Source organism: Oncorhynchus keta, unplaced genomic scaffold, assembly GCF_023373465.1.
Source record: "Oncorhynchus keta strain PuntledgeMale-10-30-2019 unplaced genomic scaffold, Oket_V2 Un_contig_5479_pilon_pilon, whole genome shotgun sequence".
Lineage (NCBI taxonomy): Eukaryota > Metazoa > Chordata > Actinopteri > Salmoniformes > Salmonidae > Oncorhynchus > Oncorhynchus keta.
In genome coordinates this window covers 19,913-44,126 of record NW_026288314.1, presented here as the reverse complement: position 1 = coordinate 44,126, position 24,214 = coordinate 19,913, and the positions used below count along the sequence as shown (strand labels likewise).

Sequence of the window (24,214 nt, the reverse complement as noted above, 5' to 3'; positions counted from 1 at the left end):
GCAGCCCTCTCTATAAACCACTCTACTGCTCCACCGCTTCCCACTGCACCCCATCCAACTTCCCCCTCATCCCACCCCGTCCCACTCCACCCTACCACCACTCCTCCTGCCTATAAGGCCCTCTGCTTTTCTCATCAGCTGCTGGCTGGCCTGCATGCCTGCCCACGGAAGCCATTCCAGCCTCATTAGGAATATAGGGCAGAGGTATGGGTCTGGACATGCTCACTGACAGAGGGGTGGGGAAAGAGGGAGGAGGAAGACAGAGAGAAGAAGGAGATAGAGAGAAGAGGGAGAAGGGAGAGATGCAGACAGACACAGAAAGGATTACTGTCCTCATACGAGAGAGGGAGGGAGAGTGAGAGAGAGAGACAGAGAGCGAGAGAGATCTCAGGGAATTAGACCAAAGTTCTCAATTGGTACAAAATATTTTGAGTACTGCACACACTACAATTACTTAGGTTTAAAAATAAGCTCAACTAGACACCTTAATGAGTCAGTGAATGAACTGAGAGAGAAAGCACGCAGGCCATTCTACGCCATTAAAAAGCCAATTCAAATTGAAATGCCTTTCCAAATCTGGCTAAAACTAAATTCAATATGTCATTGAACCAATTGCACTTTATGGCAGCGAGGTGTGGGGTCCACTTTATGGCAGCGAGGTGTGGGGTCCACTTTATGGCAGCGAGGTGTGGGGTCCACTTTATGGCAGCGAGGTGTGGGGTCCACTTTATGGCAGCGAGGTGTGGGGTCCACTTTATGGCAGCGAGGTGTGGGGTCCACTTTATGGCAGCGAGGTGTGGGGTCCACTTTATGGCAGCGAGGTGTGGGGTCCACTTTATGGCAGCGAGGTGTGGGGTCCACTTTATGGCAGCGAGGTGTGGGGTCCACTTTATGGCAGTGAGGTGTGAGGTCCACTTTATGGCAGCGAGGTGTGGGGTCCACTTTATGGCAGCGAGGTGTGGGGTCCACTTTATGGCAGTGAGGTGTGGGGTCCACTTTATGGCAGCGAGGTGTGGGGTCCACTTTATGGCAGCGAGGTGTGGGGTCCACTTTATGGCAGCGAGGTGTGGGGTCCACTTTATGGCCAGCGAGGTGTGGGGTCCACTTTATGGCAGCGAGGTGTGGGGTCCACTTTATGGCAGCGAGGTGTGGGGTCCACTTTATGGCAGCGAGGTGTGGGGTCCACTTTATGGCAGCGAGGTGTGGGGTCCACTTTATGGCAGCGAGGTGTGGGGTCCACTTTATGGCAGCGAGGTGTGGGGTCCACTTTATGGCAGCGAGGTGTGGGGTCCACTTTATGGCAGCGAGGTGTGGGGTCCACTTTATGGCAGTGAGGTGTGGGGTCCACTTTATGGCAGCGAGGTGTGGGGTCCACTTTATGGCAGCGAGGTGTGGGGTCCACTTTATGGCAGCGAGGTGTGGGGTCCACTTTATGGCAGCGAGGTGTGGGGTCCACTTTATGGCAGCGAGGTGTGGGGTCCACTTTATGGCAGCGAGGTGTGGGGTCCACTTTATGGCAGCGAGGTGTGGGGTCCACTTTATGGCAGCGAGGTGTGGGGTCCACTTTATGGCAGGGTGTGGGGTCCACTTTATGGCAGCGAGGTGTGGGGTCCACTTTATGGCAGCGAGGTGTGGGGTCCACTTTATGGCAGCGAGGTGTGGGGTCCACTTTATGGCAGCGAGGTGGGGGTCCACTTTATGGCAGCGAGGTGTGGGGTCCACTTTATGGCAGCGAGGTGTGGGGTCCACTTTATGGCAAGGTGTGGGGTCCAAACCTTTATGGCAGCGAGGTGTGGGGTCAAACTTTATGGCAGCGAGGTCCATCAATGGCAGCTGTGGGGTCCCTTTAGCAGAGTGTGGGGTCCACTTTATAGCGAGGTGTGGGGTCCACTTTATGTCCACTTTATGGCAAACTTGCAAAACAAGATTTCATCAAATGGGACAAACAATGCATGCAGGGTCACAAACCAATATCCACTACTAATATAAACTTTTTAAAAAGCAATTAAGTTTTGGAAACATCTAAAATACAGTGACCCCTCATATCATTACCAAGCCCTGCAATGCCAAGAGCTGAGCAAAGAAAAGAGTCCCATCATCCAGCTGGTCCAGGGGCTCAAACCTTTATCAGTCCCCTCATCCAGCTGGTCCTGGGGAGTTCCAAACCTGTTCTAAAACACTGAAGTTTCATCCAATGGTCCTGGGGCTGACAAAACCTGTTCTACTAACACACTGAAGCCTCAGTCCCCTCATCCAGCTGGTCCTGGGGCTGAGTTCACAAACCTGTTCTATGCAGAGTTCCTGGGGCTGAAGATTCCTCAGTCCCCTCATCCAGCTGGTCCTGGGGCTGAGTTCAAAACCTGTTCTACTAAACAATGTCATCCAGCAGTTCACAAACCTGTTCTACTAACACTGAAGCCTCAGTCCCTCATCCAGCTGGGTCCAGGGGCTGAGTTCACAAACCTGTTCTACTAACACACTGAAGCTGAAGCCTCAGTCCACTACTCATCCAGCTGGTCCTGGGGCTGAAAAACTTTCACAATTAACCAAACCTGTTCTACTAACACACTGAAGCCTCAGTCCCCTCATCCAGCTGGTCCTGGGGCTGAGCTGGTCCTGGGGCTGAACAAACCTGTTCTACTAACACACTGAAGCCTCAGTCCCCTCATCCAGCTGGTCCTGGGGCTGAGTTCACAAACCTGTTCTACTAACACACTGAAGCCTCAGTCCCCTCATCCAGCTGGTCCTGGGGCTGAGTTCACAAACCTGTTCTACTAACACACTGAAGCCTCAGTCCCCTCATCCAGCTGGTCCAGGGGCTGAGTTCACAAACCTGTTCTACTAACACACTGAAGCCTCAGTCCCCTCATCCAGCTGGTCCTGGGGCTGAGTTCACAAACCTGTTCTACTAACACACTGAAGCCTCAGTCCCCTCATCCAGCTGGTCCTGGGGCTGAGTTCACAAACCTGTTCTACTAACACACTGAAGCCTCAGTCCCCTCATCCAGCTGGTCCTGGGGCTGAGTTCACAAACCTGTTCTACTAACACACTGAAGCCTCAGTCCCCTCATCCAGCTGGTCCTGGGGCTGAGTTCACAAACCTGTTCTACTAACACACTGAAGCCTCAGTCCCCTCATCCAGCTGGTCCTGGGGCTGAGTTCACAAACCTGTTCTACTAACACACTGAAGCCTCAGTCCCCTCATCCAGCTGGTCCTGGGGCTGAGTTCACAAACCTGTTCTACTAACACACTGAAGCCTCAGTCCCCTCATCCAGCTGGTCCTGGGGCTGAGTTCACAAACCTGTTCTACTAACACACTGAAGCCTCAGTCCCCTCATCCAGCTGGTCCTGGGGCTGAGTTCACAAACCTGTTCTACTAACACACTGAAGCCTCAGTCCCCTCATCCAGCTGGTCCTGGGGCTGAGTTCACAAACCTGTTCTACTAACACACTGAAGCCTCAGTCCCCTCATCCAGCTGGTCCTGGGGCTGAGTTCACAAACCTGTTCTACTAACACACTGAAGCCTCAGTCCCCTCATCCAGCTGGTCCTGGGGCTGAGTTCACAAACCTGTTCTACTAACACACTGAAGCCTCAGTCCCCTCATCCAGCTGGTCCAGGGGCTGAGTTCACAAACCTGTTCTACTAACACACTGAAGCCTCAGTCCCCTCATCCAGCTGGTCCTGGGGCTGAGTTCACAAACCTGTTCTACTAACACACTGAAGCCTCAGTCCCCTCATCCAGCTGGTCCTGGGGCTGAGTTCACAAACCTGTTCTACTAACACACTGAAGCCTCAGTCCCCTCATCCAGCTGGTCCTGGGGCTGAGTTCACAAACCTGTTCTACTAACACACTGAAGCCTCAGTCCCCTCATCCAGCTGGTCCTGGGGCTGAGTTCACAAACCTGTTCTACTAACACACTGAAGCCTCAGTCCCCTCATCCAGCTGGTCCAGGGGCTGAGTTCAAACCAAATGGTTCTACTAACACCTGAAGCCTCAGTCCCCTCATCCAGCTGGTCCAGGGGCTGAGTTCACAGCCTGTTCTACTAACACACTGAAGCCTCAGGAAAATCCAGCTGGTCCTAGGGAAAGGTTCACAAACCTGTTCTACTAACAGCAGAACCTGAGACCAGCTGGTTTCCTGACAAAATGGGAAAAATATAAAACAATTAGAGCCTCATTTCCCCAAATTTGAAACCCTTCAAGGTTTGACGCAAACCTGACCAACCAACCTGCACATGTCCTCTAGCTGGTCCTGTTATTGTTCAATGTATGGTTATTTTGACCCTTGGTTAATGTTGTTAATGTTGTCCCCTTGACCATTTGGCTTCTCATTTGTTTCATTTTGTAAACCTATTCTACAAAATAAGCTTTGGCAATATGTACATTGTTACGTCATGCCAATATAGCAAAGTTAACAGACAGAGAGACAGAGAGAACGAGAGACAGATGGACAGAGAGAGACAGAGAGAACCTGAGACAAAGACTGAAGACAGAGAGCGAGAGCGAGACAGAGAGACAGAGAGACAGAGAGACAGAGAGAGAGAGAGAGAGAGAGAGAGAGAGAGAGAGAGAGAGAGAGAGAGAGAGAGAGAGAGAGAGAGAAAGAGAGAGAGAGAGAGAGAGAGAGAGAGAGAGACATAGAGAGAGAGAGAGAGAGAGAGAGAGAGAGAGAGAGAGAGAGAGAGAGAGAGAGAGAGAGAGAGAGACAGAGACATAGAGAGAGAGAGAGAGACAGAGAGAGAGAGAGAGAGAGAGAGAGAGAGAGAGAGACAGACAGAGAAGAGACAGAGAGAGAGAGACAGAGAGAGAGAGAGAGAGAGAGAGAGAGAGAGAGAGAGAGAGACAGAGAGAGAGAGAGAGAGAGACAGAGAGAGAGAGAGAGAGACAGAGAGACAGAGAGACAGAGAGAGAGAGCTGAGAGAGAGAAAAGGGAAAAGATATAGAGAACAGATTAGAGAGAGAGATTTCCCCAGAGATTTGAGAACATTCAGAGAGTTTGACAGAGAAGAACATGACATGTCCTCTAGAGACTTAGAGATTGTTCAGAGAGAGAGAGAGAGAGAGAGATGAGAATGAGAGAGACATTTGAGACAGAGAGAGATTTTGAAATACAGAAAGAGAGAGAGAGAGAGAGAGAGAGAAGAGAGAAAGAGAGAGAGAGACAGAGAGAACGAGAGACAGAGAGAGAGAGAGACAGAGAGAGAGAGAGAGAGAGAGACAGAGAGAGAGAGAGAGAGAGAGAGAGAGAGAGAGAGAGAGAGAGAGAGAGAGAGAGAGAGAGAGAGAGAGAGAGAGAGAGAGAGAGAGAGAGAGAGAGAGAGAGAGAGAGAGAGAGAGAGAGAGAGAGAGAGAGAGAGAGAGAGACTTGGCTTCACCCTAGTGAGTCAACGTGGTTCAATGCAGGCCATTGAACTCTGTTTCTAAACGAAGCTGATAGGATAGTTGCATTTTATAAATCAGGTCTGGCTCATGCAGTTCATACAACCCAACCAGAGGAATGACAGCAGCCTATGGTGAACACACACACACACTGGTATGCCTTTAATGGCCCATTTGATGGTGATGTTGTGCAGAGAAGAGAGAGTTACACCACACACCGTAACAACTAGCTGACATTCCTTCGAGATATTATATGAGGAACAGGCTTTGTGCTCCAGGGGGAAAGAAGCTGTGGAAGACAACTGTTGTTCAAGACAACTGGGAAATCCAAGGTGAACATAGGAGGTCAACACAAAGTGAAGCTGTGACAGACAGGAGAACATTAGGCTGTTAGCAATGACAATCCTCTACCACTGGGTTTAGTGAATACTCTGGGTTTCAGTCATGAATGATTGAATCATCTGGACTCAACAAGGCTGTGTGTGTGTGTGTGTGTGTGTGTGTGTGTGTGTGTGTGTGTGTGTGTGTGTGTGTGTGTGTGTGTGTGTGTGTGTGTGTGTGTGTGTGTGTGTGTGTGTGTGTGTGTGTGTGTGTGTGTGTGTGTGTGTGTGTGTGTGTGTGTGTGTGTGTGTGTGTGTGTGTGTGTGTGTGTGTGTGTGTGCCCAGGTTACACAGTAACATCGGTGGTGTCGGCCAGGAACGGTCGGCTGTACGTGGCAGGGGCACCGCGGTTCAACCATACTGGCAAGGTCATCATCTTCACCCTGAAGAACACTGGTAACCTCACCATCCTGCACTCCCTCAAAGGACAACAGGTAGACTCAACAACTGTGCTTCCCAAACTCTCTTTTAACTGGGTCCCTAAGACATGTCTACCACCTATTTGATTGACACAACACTAACCTGAGCCACAACCCAAGTCCTAAACTCCAACCATAAACTGAACAGTTACACAGTGGTATAACACACACTTACACTGGCATCACTCTCTCTTTAAAAGACATATGAAGATCATCCAAGACCCCGATAGTCCCTTCTGCTCATGGACCCCACCCTTCTCAATCTGGTTCTCCCATCACCATCTGAGTCCACCATGGCAGTAGTCTTTCCAGTCCTTTTGTCAATCTGGCAACCCAGCCAAGGCACAGCATCCATGATAGTCTGCGCTATGGAGTCTAGACAGCCTTCCCACGCCCCCATGTAGCCAACAACATTACACAGATCCCATGTGTTTCCCATCCCTGTCCCCCTTCATTCAAAACACATTCCATCTACATTGTGAATATAAATAGAAAAACAAGCTTCCAGCTACAGTAAACAACACCAGCTAAGAGGATACTACAGTTACAGATCCATAACAACACCAGCTAAGAGGATACTACAGACAGAGATCCATAACAACACCAGCTAAGAGGATACTACAGACAGAGATCCATAACAACACCAGCTAAGAGGATACTACAGACAGAGAGATCCAAAACAACACCAGCTAAGAGGATACTACAGTTAGAGATCCATAACAACACCAGCTAAGAGGCTACTACAGTTAGAGATCCATAACAACACCAGCTAAGAGGATACTACAGTTAGAGATCCATAACAACACCAGCTAAGAGGATACTACAGTTAGAGAGATCCATAACAACACCAGCTAAGAGGATACTACAGTTAGAGATCCATAACAACACCAGCTAAGAGGATACTACAGTTAGAGATCTATAACAACACCAGCTAAGAGGATACTACAGTTAGAGATCTATAACAACACCAGCTAAGAGGATACTACAGACAGAGATCCATAACAACACCAGCTAAGAGGATACTACAGTTAGAGATCCATAACAACACCAGCTAAGAGGATACTACAGTTAGAGATCCATAACAGCACCAGCTAAGAGGATACTACAGACAGAGAGATCTATAACAACACCAGCTAAGAGGATACTACAGTTAGAGATCTATAACAACACCAGCTAAGAGGATACTACAGTTAGAGATCCATAACAACACCAGCTAAGAGGATACTACAGTTAGAGAGATCCATAACAACACCAGCTAAGAGGATACTACAGTTAGAGATCCATAACAACACCAGCTAAGAGGATACTACAGTTAGAGATCCATAACAACACCAGCTAAGAGGATACTACAGTTAGAGAGATCCATAACAACACCAGCTAAGAGGATACTACAGTTAGAGATCCATAACAACACCAGCTAAGAGGATACTACCGTTAGAGATCCATAACAACACCAGCTAAGAGGATACTACAGTTAGAGATCCATAACAACACCAGCTAAGAGGATACTACAGTTAGAGATCCATAACAACACCAGCTAAGAGGATACTACAGACAGAGAGATCCATATCAACACCAGCTAAGAGGATACTACAGTTAGAGATCCATAACAACAACAGCTAAGAGGATACTACAGTTAGAGATCCATAACAACACCAGCTAAGAGGATACTACAGACAGAGATCCATAACGACACCAGCTAAGAGGATACTACAGTAAGAGATCCATAACAACACCAGCTAAGAGGATACTACAGACAGAGAGATCCATAACAACACCAGCTAAGATGATACTACAGACAGAGAGATCCATAACAACACCAGCTAAGAGGATACTACAGACAGAGAGATCCATAACAACACCAGCTAAGAGGATACTACAGACAGAGAGATCTATAACAACACCAGCTAAGAGGATACTACAGTTAGAGATCCATAACAACACCAGCTAAGAGGATACTACAGTTAGAGATCCATAACAACACCAGCTAAGAGGATACTACAGTTAGAGATCCATAACAACACCAGCTAAGAGGATACTACAGTTAGAGATCCATAACAACACCAGCTAAGAGGATACTACAGTTAGAGATCCATAACAACACCAGCTAAGAGGATACTACAGTTAGAGATCCATAACAACACCAGCTAAGAGGATACTACAGTTAGAGATCCATAACAACACCAGCTAAGAGGATACTACAGTTAGAGATCCATAACAACACCAGCTAAGAGGATACTACAGACAGAGATCCATATCAACACCAGCTAAGAGGATACTACAGACAGAGATCCAAAACAACACCAGCTAAGAGGATACTACAGACAGAGATCCATAACAACACCAGCTAAGAGGATACTACAGACAGAGATCTATAACAACACCAGCTAAGAGGATACTACAGACAGAGAGATCTATAACAACACCAGCTAAGAGGATACTACAGTTAGAGATCCATAACAACACCAGCTAAGAGGATACTACAGTTAGAGATCCATAACAACACCAGCTAAGAGGATACTACAGTTAGAGATCCATAACAACACCAGCTAAGAGGATACTACAGTTAGAGATCTATAACAACACCAGCTAAGAGGATACTACAGACAGAGAGATCTATAACAACACCAGCTAAGAGAATACTACAGTTAAAGATCCATAACAACACCAGCTAAGAGGATACTACAGACAGAGAGATCCATAACAACACCAGCTAAGAGGATACTACAGACAGAGAGATCCATAACAACACCAGCTAAGAGGATACTACAGTTAGAGATCCATAACAACACCAGTTAAGAGGATACTACAGACAGAGAGATCCATAACAACACCAGCTAAGAGGATACTACAGACAGAGAGATCCATAACAACACCAGCTAAGAGGATACTACAGTTAGAGATCCATAACAACACCAGTTAAGAGGATACTACAGACAGAGAGATCCATAACAACACCAGCTAAGAGGATACTACAGACAGAGAGATCCATAACAACACCAGCTAAGAGGATACTACAGACAGAGAGATCTATAACAACACCAGTTAAGAGGATACTACAGACAGAGAGATCCATAACAACACCAGCTAAGAGGATACTACAGACAGAGAGATCCATAACAACACCAGCTAAGAGGATACTACAGACAGAGAGATCTATAACAACACCAGCTAAGAGGATACTACAGTTAGAGATCCATAACAACACCAGCTAAGAGGATACTACAGTTAGAGATCCATAACAACACCAGCTAAGAGGATACTACAGACAGAGAGATCCATATCAACACCAGCTAAGAGGATACTACAGACAGAGAGATCCAAAACAACACCAGCTAAGAGGATACTACAGACAGAGAGATCCATAACAACACCAGCTAAGAGGATACTACAGACAGAGAGATCTATAACAACACCAGCTAAGAGGATACTACAGACAGAGATCCATAACAACACCAGCTAAGAGGATACTACAGTTAGAGATCCATAACAACACCAGCTAAGAGGATACTACAGACAGAGATCCATAACAACACCAGCTAAGAGGATACTACAGTTAGAGATCCATAACAACACCAGCTAAGAGGATACTACAGACAGAGAGATCTATAACAACACCAGCTAAGAGAATACTACAGTTAAAGATCCATAACAACACCAGCTAAGAGGATACTACAGACAGAGAGATCCATAACAACACCAGCTAAGAGGATACTACAGACAGAGAGATCCATAACAACACCAGCTAAGAGGATACTACAGACAGAGATCCATAACAACACCAGCTAAGAGGATACTACAGACAGAGATCCATAACAACACCAGCTAAGAGGATACTACAGACAGAGAGATCCATAACAACACCAGCTAAGAGGATACTACAGTTAGAGATCCATAACAACACCAGCTAAGAGGATACTACAGACAGAGAGATCCATAACAACACCAGCTAAGAGGATACTACAGACAGAGAGATCCATAACAACACCAGCTAAGAGGATACTACAGACAGAGAAATCCATAACAACACCAGCTAAGAGGATACTACAGTTAGAGATCCATAACAACACCAGCTAAGAGGATACTACTACAGTTAGAGATCCATAACAACACCAGCTAAGAGGATACTACAGACAGAGAGATCCATAACAACACCAGCTAAGAGGATACTACAGACAGAGATCCATAACAACACCAGCTAAGAGGATACTACAGACAGAGATCCATAACAACACCAGCTAAGAGGATACTACAGACAGAGAGATCCATAACAACACCAGCTAAGAGGATACTACAGACAGAGAGATCCATAACAACACCAGCTAAGAGGATACTACAGTTAGAGATCCATAACAACACCAGCTAAGAGGATACTACAGTTAGAGATCCATAACAACACCAGCTAAGAGGATACTACAGACAGAGAAATCCATAACAACACCAGTTAAGAGGATACTACAGACAGAGAGATTCATAACAACACCAGCTAAGAGGCTACTACAGACAGAGAGATCCATAACAACACCAGCTAAGAGGCTACTACAGACAGAGAGATCCATAACAACACCAGCTAAGAGGATACTACAGACAGAGAGATCCATAACAACACCAGCTAAGAGGATACTACAGACAGAGAAATCCATAACAACACCAGCTAAGAGGATACTACAGTTAGAGATCCATAACAACACCAGCTAAGAGGATACTACAGACAGAGAAATCCATAACAACACCAGCTAAGAGGATACTACAGACAGAGAGATCCATAACAACACCAGCTAAGAGGATACTACAGACAGAGAGATCCATAACAACACCAGCTAAGAGGATACTACAGACAGAGAGATCCATAACAACACCAGCTAAGAGGATACTACAGACAGAGATCCATAACAACACCAGCTAAGAGGATACTACAGTTAGAGATCCATAACAACACCAGCTAAGAGGATACTACAGACAGAGATCCATAACAACACCAGCTAAGAGGATACTACAGACAGAGATCCATAACAACACCAGCTAAGAGGATACTACAGTTAGAGATCCATAACAACACCAGCTAAGAGGATACTACAGTTAGAGATCCATAACAACACCAGCTAAGAGGATACTACAGACAGAGAGATCCATAACAACACCAGCTAAGAGGATACTACAGACAGAGAAATCCATAACAACACCAGCTAAGAGGATACTACAGTTAGAGATCCATAACAACACCAGCTAAGAGGATACTACAGTTAGAGATCCATAACAACACCAGCTAAGAGGATACTACAGTTAGAGATCCATAACAACACCAGCTAAGAGGATACTACAGTTAGAGATCCATAACAACACCAGCTAAGAGGATACTACAGTTAGAGATCCATAACAACACCAGCTAAGAGGATACTACAGTTAGAGATCCATAACAACACCAGCTAAGAGGATACTACAGACAGAGAGATCCATATCAACACCAGCTAAGAGGATACTACAGACAGAGAGATCCAAAACAACACCAGCTAAGAGGATACTACAGACAGAGAGATCCATAACAACACCAGCTAAGAGGATACTACAGACAGAGAGATCTATAACAACACCAGCTAAGAGGATACTACAGACAGAGAGATCTATAACAACACCAGCTAAGAGGATACTACAGTTAGAGATCCATAACAACACCAGCTAAGAGGATACTACAGTTAGAGATCCATAACAACACCAGCTAAGAGGATACTACAGTTAGAGATCCATAACAACACCAGCTAAGAGGATACTACAGTTAGAGATCTATAACAACACCAGCTAAGAGGATACTACAGACAGAGAGATCTATAACAACACCAGCTAAGAGGATACTACAGTTAAGAGATCCATAACAACACCAGCTAAGAGGATACTACAGACAGTTAGAGATCCATAACAACACCAGCTAAGAGGATACTACAGACAGAGAGATCCATAACAACACCAGCTAAGAGGATACTACAGTTAGAGATCCATAACAACACCAGTTAAGAGGATACTACAGACAGAGAGATCCATAACAACACCAGCTAAGAGGATACTACAGACAGAGAGATCCATAACAACACCAGCTAAGAGGATACTACAGTTAGAGATCCATAACAACACCAGTTAAGAGGATACTACAGACAGAGAGATCCATAACAACACCAGCTAAGAGGATACTACAGACAGAGAGATCCATAACAACACCAGCTAAGAGGATACTACAGACAGAGAGATCTATAACAACACCAGTTAAGAGGATACTACAGACAGAGAGATCCATAACAACACCAGCTAAGAGGATACTACAGTTAGAGATCCATAACAACACCAGCTAAGAGGATACTACAGACAGAGAATCCATAACAACACCAGCTAAGAGGATACTACAGACAGAGATCCATAACAACACCAGCTAAGAGGATACTACAGACAGAGAGATCCATAACAACACCAGCTAAGAGGATACTACAGACAGAGAGATCCATAACAACACCAGCTAAGAGGATACTACAGACAGAGATCCATAACAACACCAGCTAAGAGGATACTACAGACAGAGATCCATAACAACACCAGCTAAGAGGATACTACAGTTAGAGATCCATAACAACACCAGCTAAGAGGATACTACAGACAGAGAAATCCATAACAACACCAGTTAAGAGGATACTACAGACAGAGATCCATAACAACACCAGCTAAGAGGCTACTACAGACAGAGAGATCCATAACAACACCAGCTAAGAGGATACTACAGACAGAGAGATCCATAACAACACCAGCTAAGAGGATACTACAGACAGAGAGATCCATAACAACACCAGCTAAGAGGATACTACAGTTAGAGATCCATAACAACACCAGCTAAGAGGATACTACAGACAGAGAGATCCATAACAACACCAGCTAAGAGGATACTACAGACAGAGAGATCTATAACAACACCAGCTAAGAGGATACTACAGTTAGAGATCCATAACAACACCAGCTAAGAGGATACTACAGTTAGAGATCCATAACAACACCAGCTAAGAGGATACTACAGACAGAGAGATCCATATCAACACCAGCTAAGAGGATACTACAGACAGAGAGATCCAAAACAACACCAGCTAAGAGGATACTACAGACAGAGATCCATAACAACACCAGCTAAGAGGATACTACAGACAGAGAGATCTATAACAACACCAGCTAAGAGGATACTACAGACAGAGATCTATAACAACACCAGCTAAGAGGATACTACAGTTAGAGATCCATAACAACACCAGCTAAGAGGATACTACAGTTAGAGATCCATAACAACACCAGCTAAGAGGATACTACAGTTAGAGATCTATAACAACACCAGCTAAGAGGATACTACAGACAGAGAGATCTATAACAACACCAGCTAAGAGGCTACTACAGACAGAGAGATCCATAACAACACCAGCTAAGAGGATACTACAGACAGAGAGATCCATAACAACACCAGCTAAGAGGATACTACAGACAGAGAGATCCATAACAACACCAGCTAAGAGGATACTACAGTTAGAGATCCATAACAACACCAGTTAAGAGGATACTACAGACAGAGAGATCCATAACAACACCAGCTAAGAGGATACTACAGACAGAGAGATCCATAACAACACCAGCTAAGAGGATACTACAGTTAGAGATCCATAACAACACCAGCTAAGAGGATACTACAGACAGAGAGATCCATAACAACACCAGCTAAGAGGATACTACAGACAGAGAGATCCATAACAACACCAGCTAAGAGGATACTACAGTTAGAGATCCATAACAACACCAGCTAAGAGGATACTACAGACAGAGATCCATAACAACACCAGCTAAGAGGATACTACAGACAGAGAGATCCATAACAACACCAGCTAAGAGGATACTACAGACAGAGAGATCTATAACAACACCAGTTAAGAGGATACTACAGACAGAGAGATCCATAACAACACCAGCTAAGAGGATACTACAGACAGAGAGATCTATAACAACACCAGCTAAGAGGCTACTACAGACAGAGAGATCCATAACAACACCAGCTAAGAGGATACTACAGACAGAGAGATCCATAACAACACCAGCTAAGAGGATACTACAGACAGAGAGATCCATAACAACACCAGCTAAGAGGATACTACAGTTAGAGATCCATAACAACACCAGTTAAGAGGATACTACAGACAGAGAGATCCATAACAACACCAGCTAAGAGGATACTACAGACAGAGAGATCCATAACAACACCAGCTAAGAGGATACTACAGTTAGAGATCCATAACAACACCAGTTAAGAGGATACTACAGACAGAGAGATCCATAACAACACCAGCTAAGAGGATACTACAGACAGAGAGATCCATAACAACACCAGCTAAGAGGATACTACAGTTAGAGATCCATAACAACACCAGTTAAGAGGATACTACAGACAGAGAGATCCATAACAACACCAGCTAAGAGGATACTACAGACAGAGAGATCCATAACAACACCAGCTAAGAGGATACTACAGACAGAGAGATCTATAACAACACCAGTTAAGAGGATACTACAGACAGAGAGATCCATAACAACACCAGCTAAGAGGATACTACAGTTAGAGATCCATAACAACACCAGCTAAGAGGATACTACAGACAGAGAAATCCATAACAACACCAGTTAAGAGGATACTACAGACAGAGAGATTCATAACAACACCAGCTAAGAGGCTACTACAGACAGAGAGATCCATAACAACACCAGCTAAGAGGCTACTACAGACAGAGAGATCCATAACAACACCAGCTAAGAGGATACTACAGACAGAGAGATCCATAACAACACCAGCTAAGAGGATACTACAGACAGAGAAATCCATAACAACACCAGCTAAGAGGATACTACAGTTAGAGATCCATAACAACACCAGCTAAGAGGATACTACAGACAGAGAAATCCATAACAACACCAGTTAAGAGGATACTACAGACAGAGAGATCCATAACAACACCAGCTAAGAGGCTACTACAGACAGAGAGATCCATAACAACACCAGCTAAGAGGATACTATAGACAGAGAGATCCATAACAACACCAGCTAAGAGGATACTACAGACAGAGAGATCCATAACAACACCAGCTAAGAGGATACTACAGTTAGAGATCCATAACAACACCAGCTAAGAGGATACTACAGACAGAGAGATCCATAACAACACCAGCTAAGAGGATACTACAGACAGAGAGATCCATAACAACACCAGCTAAGAGGATACTACAGTTAGAGATCCATAACAACACCAGCTAAGAGGATACTACAGTTAGAGATCCATAACAACACCAGTTAAGAGGATACTACAGACAGAGAGATCCATAACAACACCAGCTAAGAGGATACTACAGACAGAGAAATCCATAACAACACCAGCTAAGAGGATACTACAGTTAGAGATCCATAACAACACCAGCTAAGAGGATACTACAGTTAGAGATCCATAACAACACCAGCTAAGAGGATACTACAGACAGAGAGATCCATAACAACACCAGCTAAGAGGATACTACAGACAGAGAAATCCATAACAACACCAGCTAAGAGGATACTACAGACAGAGAGATCTATAACAACACCAGCTAAGAGGATACTACAGACAGAGAGATCCATAACAACACCAGCTAAGAGGATACTACAGACAGAGAGATCCATAACAACACCAGCTAAGAGGATACTACAGACAGAGAGATCTATAACAACACCAGCTAAGAGGATACTACAGTTAGAGATCCATAACAACACCAGCTAAGAGGATACTACAGTTAGAGATCCATAACAACACCAGCTAAGAGGATACTACAGTTAGAGATCCATAACAACACCAGCTAAGAGGATACTACAGTTAGAGATCCATAACAACACCAGCTAAGAGGATACTACAGAGAGATCCATAACAACACCAGCTAAGAGGATACTACAGTTAGAGATCCATAACAACACCAGCTAAGAGGATACTACAGACAGAGAGATCCATAACAACACCAGCTAAGAGGATACTACAGACAGAGAGATCCAAAACAACACCAGCTAAGAGGATACTACAGACAGAGAGATCCATAACAACACCAGCTAAGAGGATACTACAGACAGAGAGATCTATAACAACAAAAGCTAAGAGGATACTACAGACAGAGAGATCCAAACAACACCAGCTAAGAGGATACTACAGACAGAGATCCATAACAACACCAGCTAAGAGGATACTACAGACAGAGAGATCTATAACAACACCAGCTAAGAGGATACTACAGACAGAGAGATCCATAACAACATCAGCTAAGAGGATACTACAGACAGAGAGATCCATAACAACACCAGCTAAGAGGATACTACAGTTAGAGATCCATAACAACACCAGTTAAGAGGATACTACAGACAGAGAGATCTATAACAACACCAGCTAAGAGGATACTACAGTTAGAGATCCATAACAACACCAGCTAAGAGGATACTACAGTTAGAGATCCATAACAACACCAGCTAAGAGGATACTACAGTTAGAGATCCATAACAACACCAGCTAAGAGAATACTACAGTTAAAGATCCATAACAACACCAGCTAAGAGGATACTACAGACAGAGAGATCCATAACAACACCAGCTAAGAGGATACTACAGACAGAGAGATCCATAACAACACCAGCTAAGAGGATACTACAGTTAGAGATCCATAACAACACCAGTTAAGAGGATACTACAGACAGAGAGATCTATAACAACACCAGCTAAGAGGATACTACAGTTAGAGATCCATAACAACACCAGCTAAGAGGATACTACAGTTAGAGATCCATAACAACACCAGCTAAGAGGATACTACAGACAGTTAGAGATCCATAACAACACCAGCTAAGAGGATACTACAGTTAGAGATCTATAACAACACCAGCTAAGAGGATACTACAGACAGAGATCTATAACAACACCAGCTAAGAGGATAATACTACAGTTAAAGATCCATAACAACACCAGCTAAGAGGATACTACAGACAGAGAGATCCATAACAACACCAGCTAAGAGGATACTACAGACAGAGAGATCCATAACAACACCAGCTAAGAGGATACTACAGTTAGAGATCCATAACAACACCAGTTAAGAGGATACTACAGACAGAGAGATCCATAACAACACCAGCTAAGAGGATACTACAGACAGAGAGATCCATAACAACACCAGCTAAGAGGATACTACAGTTAGAGATCCATAACAACACCAGTTAAGAGGATACTACAGACAGAGAGATCCATAACAACACCAGCTAAGAGGATACTACAGACAGAGAGATCCATAACAACACCAGCTAAGAGGATACTACAGACAGAGATCCATAACAACACCAGCTAAGAGGATACTACAGTTAGAGATCCATAACAACACCAGCTAAGAGGATACTACAGACAGAGAAATCCATAACAACACCAGTTAAGAGGATACTACAGACAGAGGATTCATAACAACACCAGCTAAGAGGCTACTACTGACAGAGATCCATAACAACACCAGCTAAGAGGATACTACAGACAGAGAAATCCATAACAACACCAGCTAAGAGGATACTACAGTTAGAGATCCATAACAACACCAGCTAAGAGGATACTACAGTTAGAGATCCATAACAACACCAGTTAAGAGGATACTACAGACAGAGAGATCCATAACAACACCAGCTAAGAGGATACTACAGACAGAGAAATCCATAACAACACCAGCTAAGAGGATACTACAGACAGAGAGATCTATAACAACACCAGCTAAGAGGATACTACAGACAGAGAGATCCATAACAACACCAGCTAAGAGGATACTACAGACAGAGAAATCCATAACAACACCAGCTAAGAGGATACTACAGACAGAGAGATCTATAACAACACCAGCTAAGAGGATACTACAGTTAGAGATCTATAACAACACCAGCTAAGAGGATACTACAGTTAGAGATCTATAACAACACCAGCTAAGAGGATACTACAGACAGAGAGATCTATAACAACACCAGCTAAGAGGATACTACAGTTAGAGATCTATAACAACACCAGCTAAGAGGTTACTACAGTTAGAGATCCATAACAACACCAGCTAAGAGGATACTACAGTTAGAGATCCATAACAACACCAGCTAAGAGGATACTACAGTTAGAGATCCATAACAACACCAGCTAAGAGGATACTACAGACAGAGAAATCCATAACAACACCAGCTAAGAGGCTACTACAGACAGAGAGATCCATAACAACACCAGCTAAGAGGATACTACAGACAGAGAAATCCATAACAACACCAGCTAAGAGGATACTACAGACAGAGAAATCCATAACAACACCAGCTAAGAGGATACTACAGTTAGAGATCTATAACAACACCAGCTAAGAGGATACTACAGACAGAGAGATCTATAACAACACCAGCTAAGAGGATACTACAGTTAGAGATCTATAACAACACCAGCTAAGAGGATACTACAGTTAGAGATCTATAACAACACCAGCTAAGAGGATACTACAGACAGAGAGATCTATAACAACACCAGCTAAGAGGATACTACAGTTAGAGATCTATAACAACACCAGCTAAGAGGATACTACAGTTAGAGATCTATAACAACACCAGCTAAGAGGATACTACAGACAGAGAGATCTATAACAACACCAGCTAAGAGGATACTACAGTTAGAGATCTATAACAACACCAGCTAAGAGGATACTACAGACAGAGAGATCCATAACAACACCAGCTAAGAGGATACTACAGTTAGAGATCCATAACAACACCAGCTAAGAGGATACTACAGTTAGAGATCTATAACAACACCAGCTAAGAGGATACTACAGTTAGAGATCCATAACAACACCAGCTAAGAGGATACTACAGTTAGAGATCCATAACAACACCAGCTAAGAGGATACTACAGACAGAGAAATCCATAACAACACCAGCTAAGAGGATACTACAGACAGAGAAATCCATAACAACACCAGCTAAGAGGATACTACAGACAGAGAGATCCATAACAACACCAGCTAAGAGGATACTACAGACAGAGAAATCCATAACAACACCAGCTAAGAGGATACTACAGACAGAGAAATCCATAACAACACCAGCTAAGAGGATACTACAGACAGAGAAATCCATAACAACACCAGCTAAGAGGATACTACAGTTAGAGATCCATAACAACACCAGCTAAGAGGATACTACAGACAGAGAAATCTATAACAACACCAGCTAAGAGGATACTACAGACAGAGAAATCTATAACAACACCAGCTAAGAGGATACTACAGACAGAGAGATCCATAACAACACCAGCTAAGAGGATACTACAGACAGAGAGATCCATAACAACACCAGCTAAGAGGATACTACAGACAGAAGAGGCAGAGAGATCCATAACAACACTCATTGAGAGGAACAGGCCTGGGTTCAAATACTATTTGACATCATTACAAAGACTATAGCTGGGCTTGACTGAGCTCGCCTGATGCAATGGAACGAACGGAATAGTTCCAAAGTGTAAATCATTGGCAGTCCAGATAAGCTGAAGAAAACGTTAAACGTATTTGAAAAGTTCAAATGGTATCTGAACCCAGGTCTGGTTGATAAAAGGCTGGGTTGTTTTGCAGAGCCAACTAGCCTCTACATGGAAACATCTGGGTCTGTTACCTGAACGATGATGATGACTGGAATGCTATGCTAATGAATGCTAATGACGTTTGCTGGGGGGTTTTAATGATGTGCTGAAGGATGTGGTGAAGGATGTGGTGAAGGACGTGGTGAAGGACGTGTGATTGTGGGGATCTTAATGATCTCAGTTGGTTAGCATGGTGCTTTTAGAGGCTGATTTGCCAGCTGTAGTAATGGGTTCGATTCCCACATGGGCCACATCTACTGAGTATGAAACACTATGTGTTAACTCTGGATAAAAGTGTCAGCTAAATAAATGTTGTTGATCCAGGGTGCTGATGGTCTGGATGTGTGGTTATATTTCAGATCGGGTCGTACTATGGGAGTGAGATCTCCCCGGTGGATATAGATGGTGACGGAGTAACAGACAACCTACTGGTGGCAGCTCCCATGTTCTTCAGTGGAGGCTGGGAGAAGGGCAAGGTGTACATCTACAGAGTGACTGAGCTGGTGGGTGGGCATGCACACAAACACACGCACACGCACACGCACACACACACACACACACACACACACACACACACACACACACACACACACACACACACACACACACACACACACACACACACACACACACACACACACACACGCACACACGCACTCACACACACACTCACAGATGTACGAATGCTCACACACACACGTCACACTCGTGTGCACACACATTCACTTACACACATCCCCAGGTCCCGTTGACCAAACACAATTAAAACCAGGTCAGCACAGAATACGAAACACCTCGACCAGATCACATAGAGACAAACTATCCCAGTGCATTGTATTTACATTACAACACATCAGACCAGACCTTCCAGAGTCTTGATGGGTTAGTTAACCCACTGGTACAACACAGTCTACCAGACCTTCCAGAGCCTTGATGGGTTAGTTAACCCACTGGTACAACACAGTCTACCAGACCTTCCAGAGCCTTGATGGGTTAGTTAACCCACTGGTACAACACAGTCTACCAGACCTTCCAGAGCCTTGATGGGTTAGTTAACCCACTGGTACAACACAGTCTACCAGACCTTCCAGAGTCTTGATGGGTTAGTTAACCCACTGGTACAACACAGTCTACCAGACCTTCCAGAGCCTTGATGGGTTAGTTAACCCACTGGTACAACACATCTACCAGACCTTCCAGAGCCTTGATGGGTTAGTTAACCCACTGGTACAAGAAGGTCGATGACATCCGATCCTCGTTTGCTAAGTCAAACGACACCGATGGGTCTGTTAACCCCTACTGGCTCTGACCTCTTTCTCCCAGACCTTCCAGATGAAATCTTGATGGGTTGTTACCCACTGGCCACAGTCTACCAGACCTTCCACAACCTGATGCTTGACCCTGGTACAACCTCTCTCTCCAGACCATTTCCAGAGCCTTGATCCCTTACCCACCTGGTATCAACTCATCCCTGACCAGACGTTCCAGAGCCTTGATGGCGTTAGTTAACCCACTGGTAAACCTACAGATCTACCAGACCTTCAGAACTTGATGGGTTCCCTTAACCCACTGGTCCAAAACAGTCTGCCAGACCTTCCAGCTCTAGCTATGGGTTCAGAATGACCCACTGGTACAAACAGTCTACCAGACTAGTCATTCAACAGAGCCTTGATGGGTTAGTTAACCCACTGGTACAACACAGTCTCCAGATCCTTCCAGACCTTGATGGGTTGTTAATACTGTGAACCATCAGATCCTCCTCCACCCTCTCCGAGTTGGGCATCTCTGGCGCGGCCCACGCTGGATTGCGTCCTACCTGACAGGTCGCTTACCAGAGTGGCGTGGCGAGTTAACCCTCACCACGCGCTCTCACCACTGGTGTCCCCAGGGCTCTGTTCTAGGCCCTTCTTCATGGGTCTCGCTATAACCAAGTCACTTGGCTCTGTCATAACCTCACATGGTCTCTCCTATCATTGCTATGCAGAGCACTTAATCTTCTCCTTTCCCCCTTCTGGTGACCAGGTGGCGACGCATCTCTGCATGTTGGCAGACATATGATGTGGATGACGGATCACCACTGGCTGAACCTCAGCAAGACAGCTCCTCTTCCTCCCGGGAGGACTGCCCGTTCCATGATCTTGCCATCACGGTTGACAACTCCATTGTGTCCTCCTCCCAGAGCGCTAGAACCTTGGCGTGATCCTGGTTAACACCCTGACTGTTCTCAACTAACATCAAGGCGGTGTCCCGTTCCTTGAGGTTCATGCTTAAACATCTGGTAGAGTAACCAGCCTCACACAGAAGTTCGCAGGTCCTTGATCCAGGCACTTGTCATCTCCACTTGATTACTGCAACTCAGTCTGTTGGCTGGGCTCCCTGCCTGTGCCATTGATACAACTTCCAGAACCCAGCCCGTGGTGTTCAACCTTCCCAAGTTCTCTACCAGATGCTTCCAGAGCCTTGATGGGTTCCAGTTGAACCCACTGGTACAAGACCATGGTGCTCGCCAGAGCTGTTCCAGGGGAACGGCACCTCAGTACCTCCAGGCTCTGATCAGGCCCTACACCCAAACAACACAGTCTCCACCAGATGTTCCCTACCACTGATGGGTTAGTTAACCCACTGGTATCAGCCCAGTCTAAGACTGTTCCTGAGGCCTTGATGGTGGAACAAACTTAACCCAGGACAGCGGAGTCAATCACCACCTTCCAGACACCTGAAACCCCACCTCTTCAAGGAATACCTACACACAGATGGGTTAGTAATGGGTTCTCACCCCCCTTCTCCCCCAACAAGATTTAGATGCAAGTGGCTGTTCCACTGGTTGTCATAAGTGTATGCACCAGAGCCTTGATAAGGGTTGCTTAACCCACTGGTAAATGGTACAACACAGTCTACCAGACCTTCCAGAGCCTTGATGGGTTAGTTAACCCACTGGTACAACACAGTCTACAAGACCTTCCAGAGCCTTGATGGGTTAGTTAACCCACTGGTACAACACAGTCTACCAGATGTTCCAGAGCCTTGATGGGTTAGTTAACCCACTGGTACAACACAGTCTACCAGATGTTCCAGAGCCTTGATGGGTTAGTTAACCCACTGGTATAACACAGTCTACCAGATGTTCCAGAGCCTTGACACAAGGAAAAAAAAGACAAGGGATCCCCCAACTAAGGACACAAAAGGGGTGTTGTGTTTTAGGTTAAAAATAAGTGACAGAGGTGGCCTTCCATTCTACCAATAAGCCACTGTGGAATGACAGTGATGGTCTCCCCATCCCACCACATGTTTCTAATGTTCCCCACTGAGTATGATCCCCTCTCTCTCTCACACACACACACACACACACACACACACACACACACACACACACACACACACACACACACACACACACACACACACACACACACACACACACACACACACACACACACACACACACACACACACACACACACACACACACACACACACACACACACACACACACACACACACACACACACACACACACACACACACACACACACACACACACACACACACACACACACACTACCCTGTCCTCCTCTTCCTTTTATAAGACAACTGAAAAAAACAAGTGATCTAATGTTTCAGCCGTTCATAGGCTGTAGATTAGGGAGAAAGATGAGACAGACTGGAGAGTGATAATGTGTATGGCCGATGACGGCCTAAAATACTTGGCTCCCATACTTTCTTCATGCTGAGGGATTGTACCTTTTTCCAGACTGAGGATAAACCTAATTCTACTCCGACTGACTTTACACCCACTGTGAATACTCAAAGTTCCTCAGAAACATCCCTAAAGAAACATCAAGAAGCCTTGTTTGCCTTTGATCATGTGACACTCGGATGAATCACCCATCCCTCATGTTGACAATGTTTTGGGGAAATCATATTTCCATCCTGGGATAGTAAATGGGTTAAACCCTTCCTCTCGCGTGAGCAAAAACAATGCGGCTTGAGGTTTTCAGTTGATTTCAAATTCAAAACTCACAACTCCCCAGTTATTGTTTGTTAGTTACTTTGGTCTATTTATGTAAACAAAAACAAAAGGTTTCCAACATGTTTTGTTTACTTTCCTAAATGAATTTGGAATAACAAATGACAGCTTCTGTAAAGACTGAAGGGGAAAGTTAAAGACAACAATGTCTCTATGTCTCATTATGAGCTGTGTAAATAAATGGAGGACTGTCCATTTGAAGAAGATCATCGATGGATGACTGAGATATCCCAGAAGCCTGTGGGGTGGGGCTACCCGGCCGCAGCACAGGAGATAACAGATTTAGAACTTACAGTTTTTC

General features: G+C 44.8%; 1 protein-coding gene across 1 annotated transcript in view; it reads left to right on the top strand.

Annotated features, from left to right (window-relative positions):
• Positions 1-24,214, top strand: part of LOC127925352 (integrin alpha-11-like) — a gene marked incomplete at its 5' end in the record, with an annotated part of 53,131 nt that overhangs the window by 9,087 nt on the left and 19,830 nt on the right. Inside the window, 2 exons of the mRNA XM_052510251.1 lie at positions 6,050-6,198; positions 20,246-20,389. Of these exons, the coding sequence (XP_052366211.1) occupies positions 6,050-6,198; positions 20,246-20,389 (293 nt within the window). The remainder of the gene's footprint in view (positions 1-6,049; positions 6,199-20,245; positions 20,390-24,214) is intronic.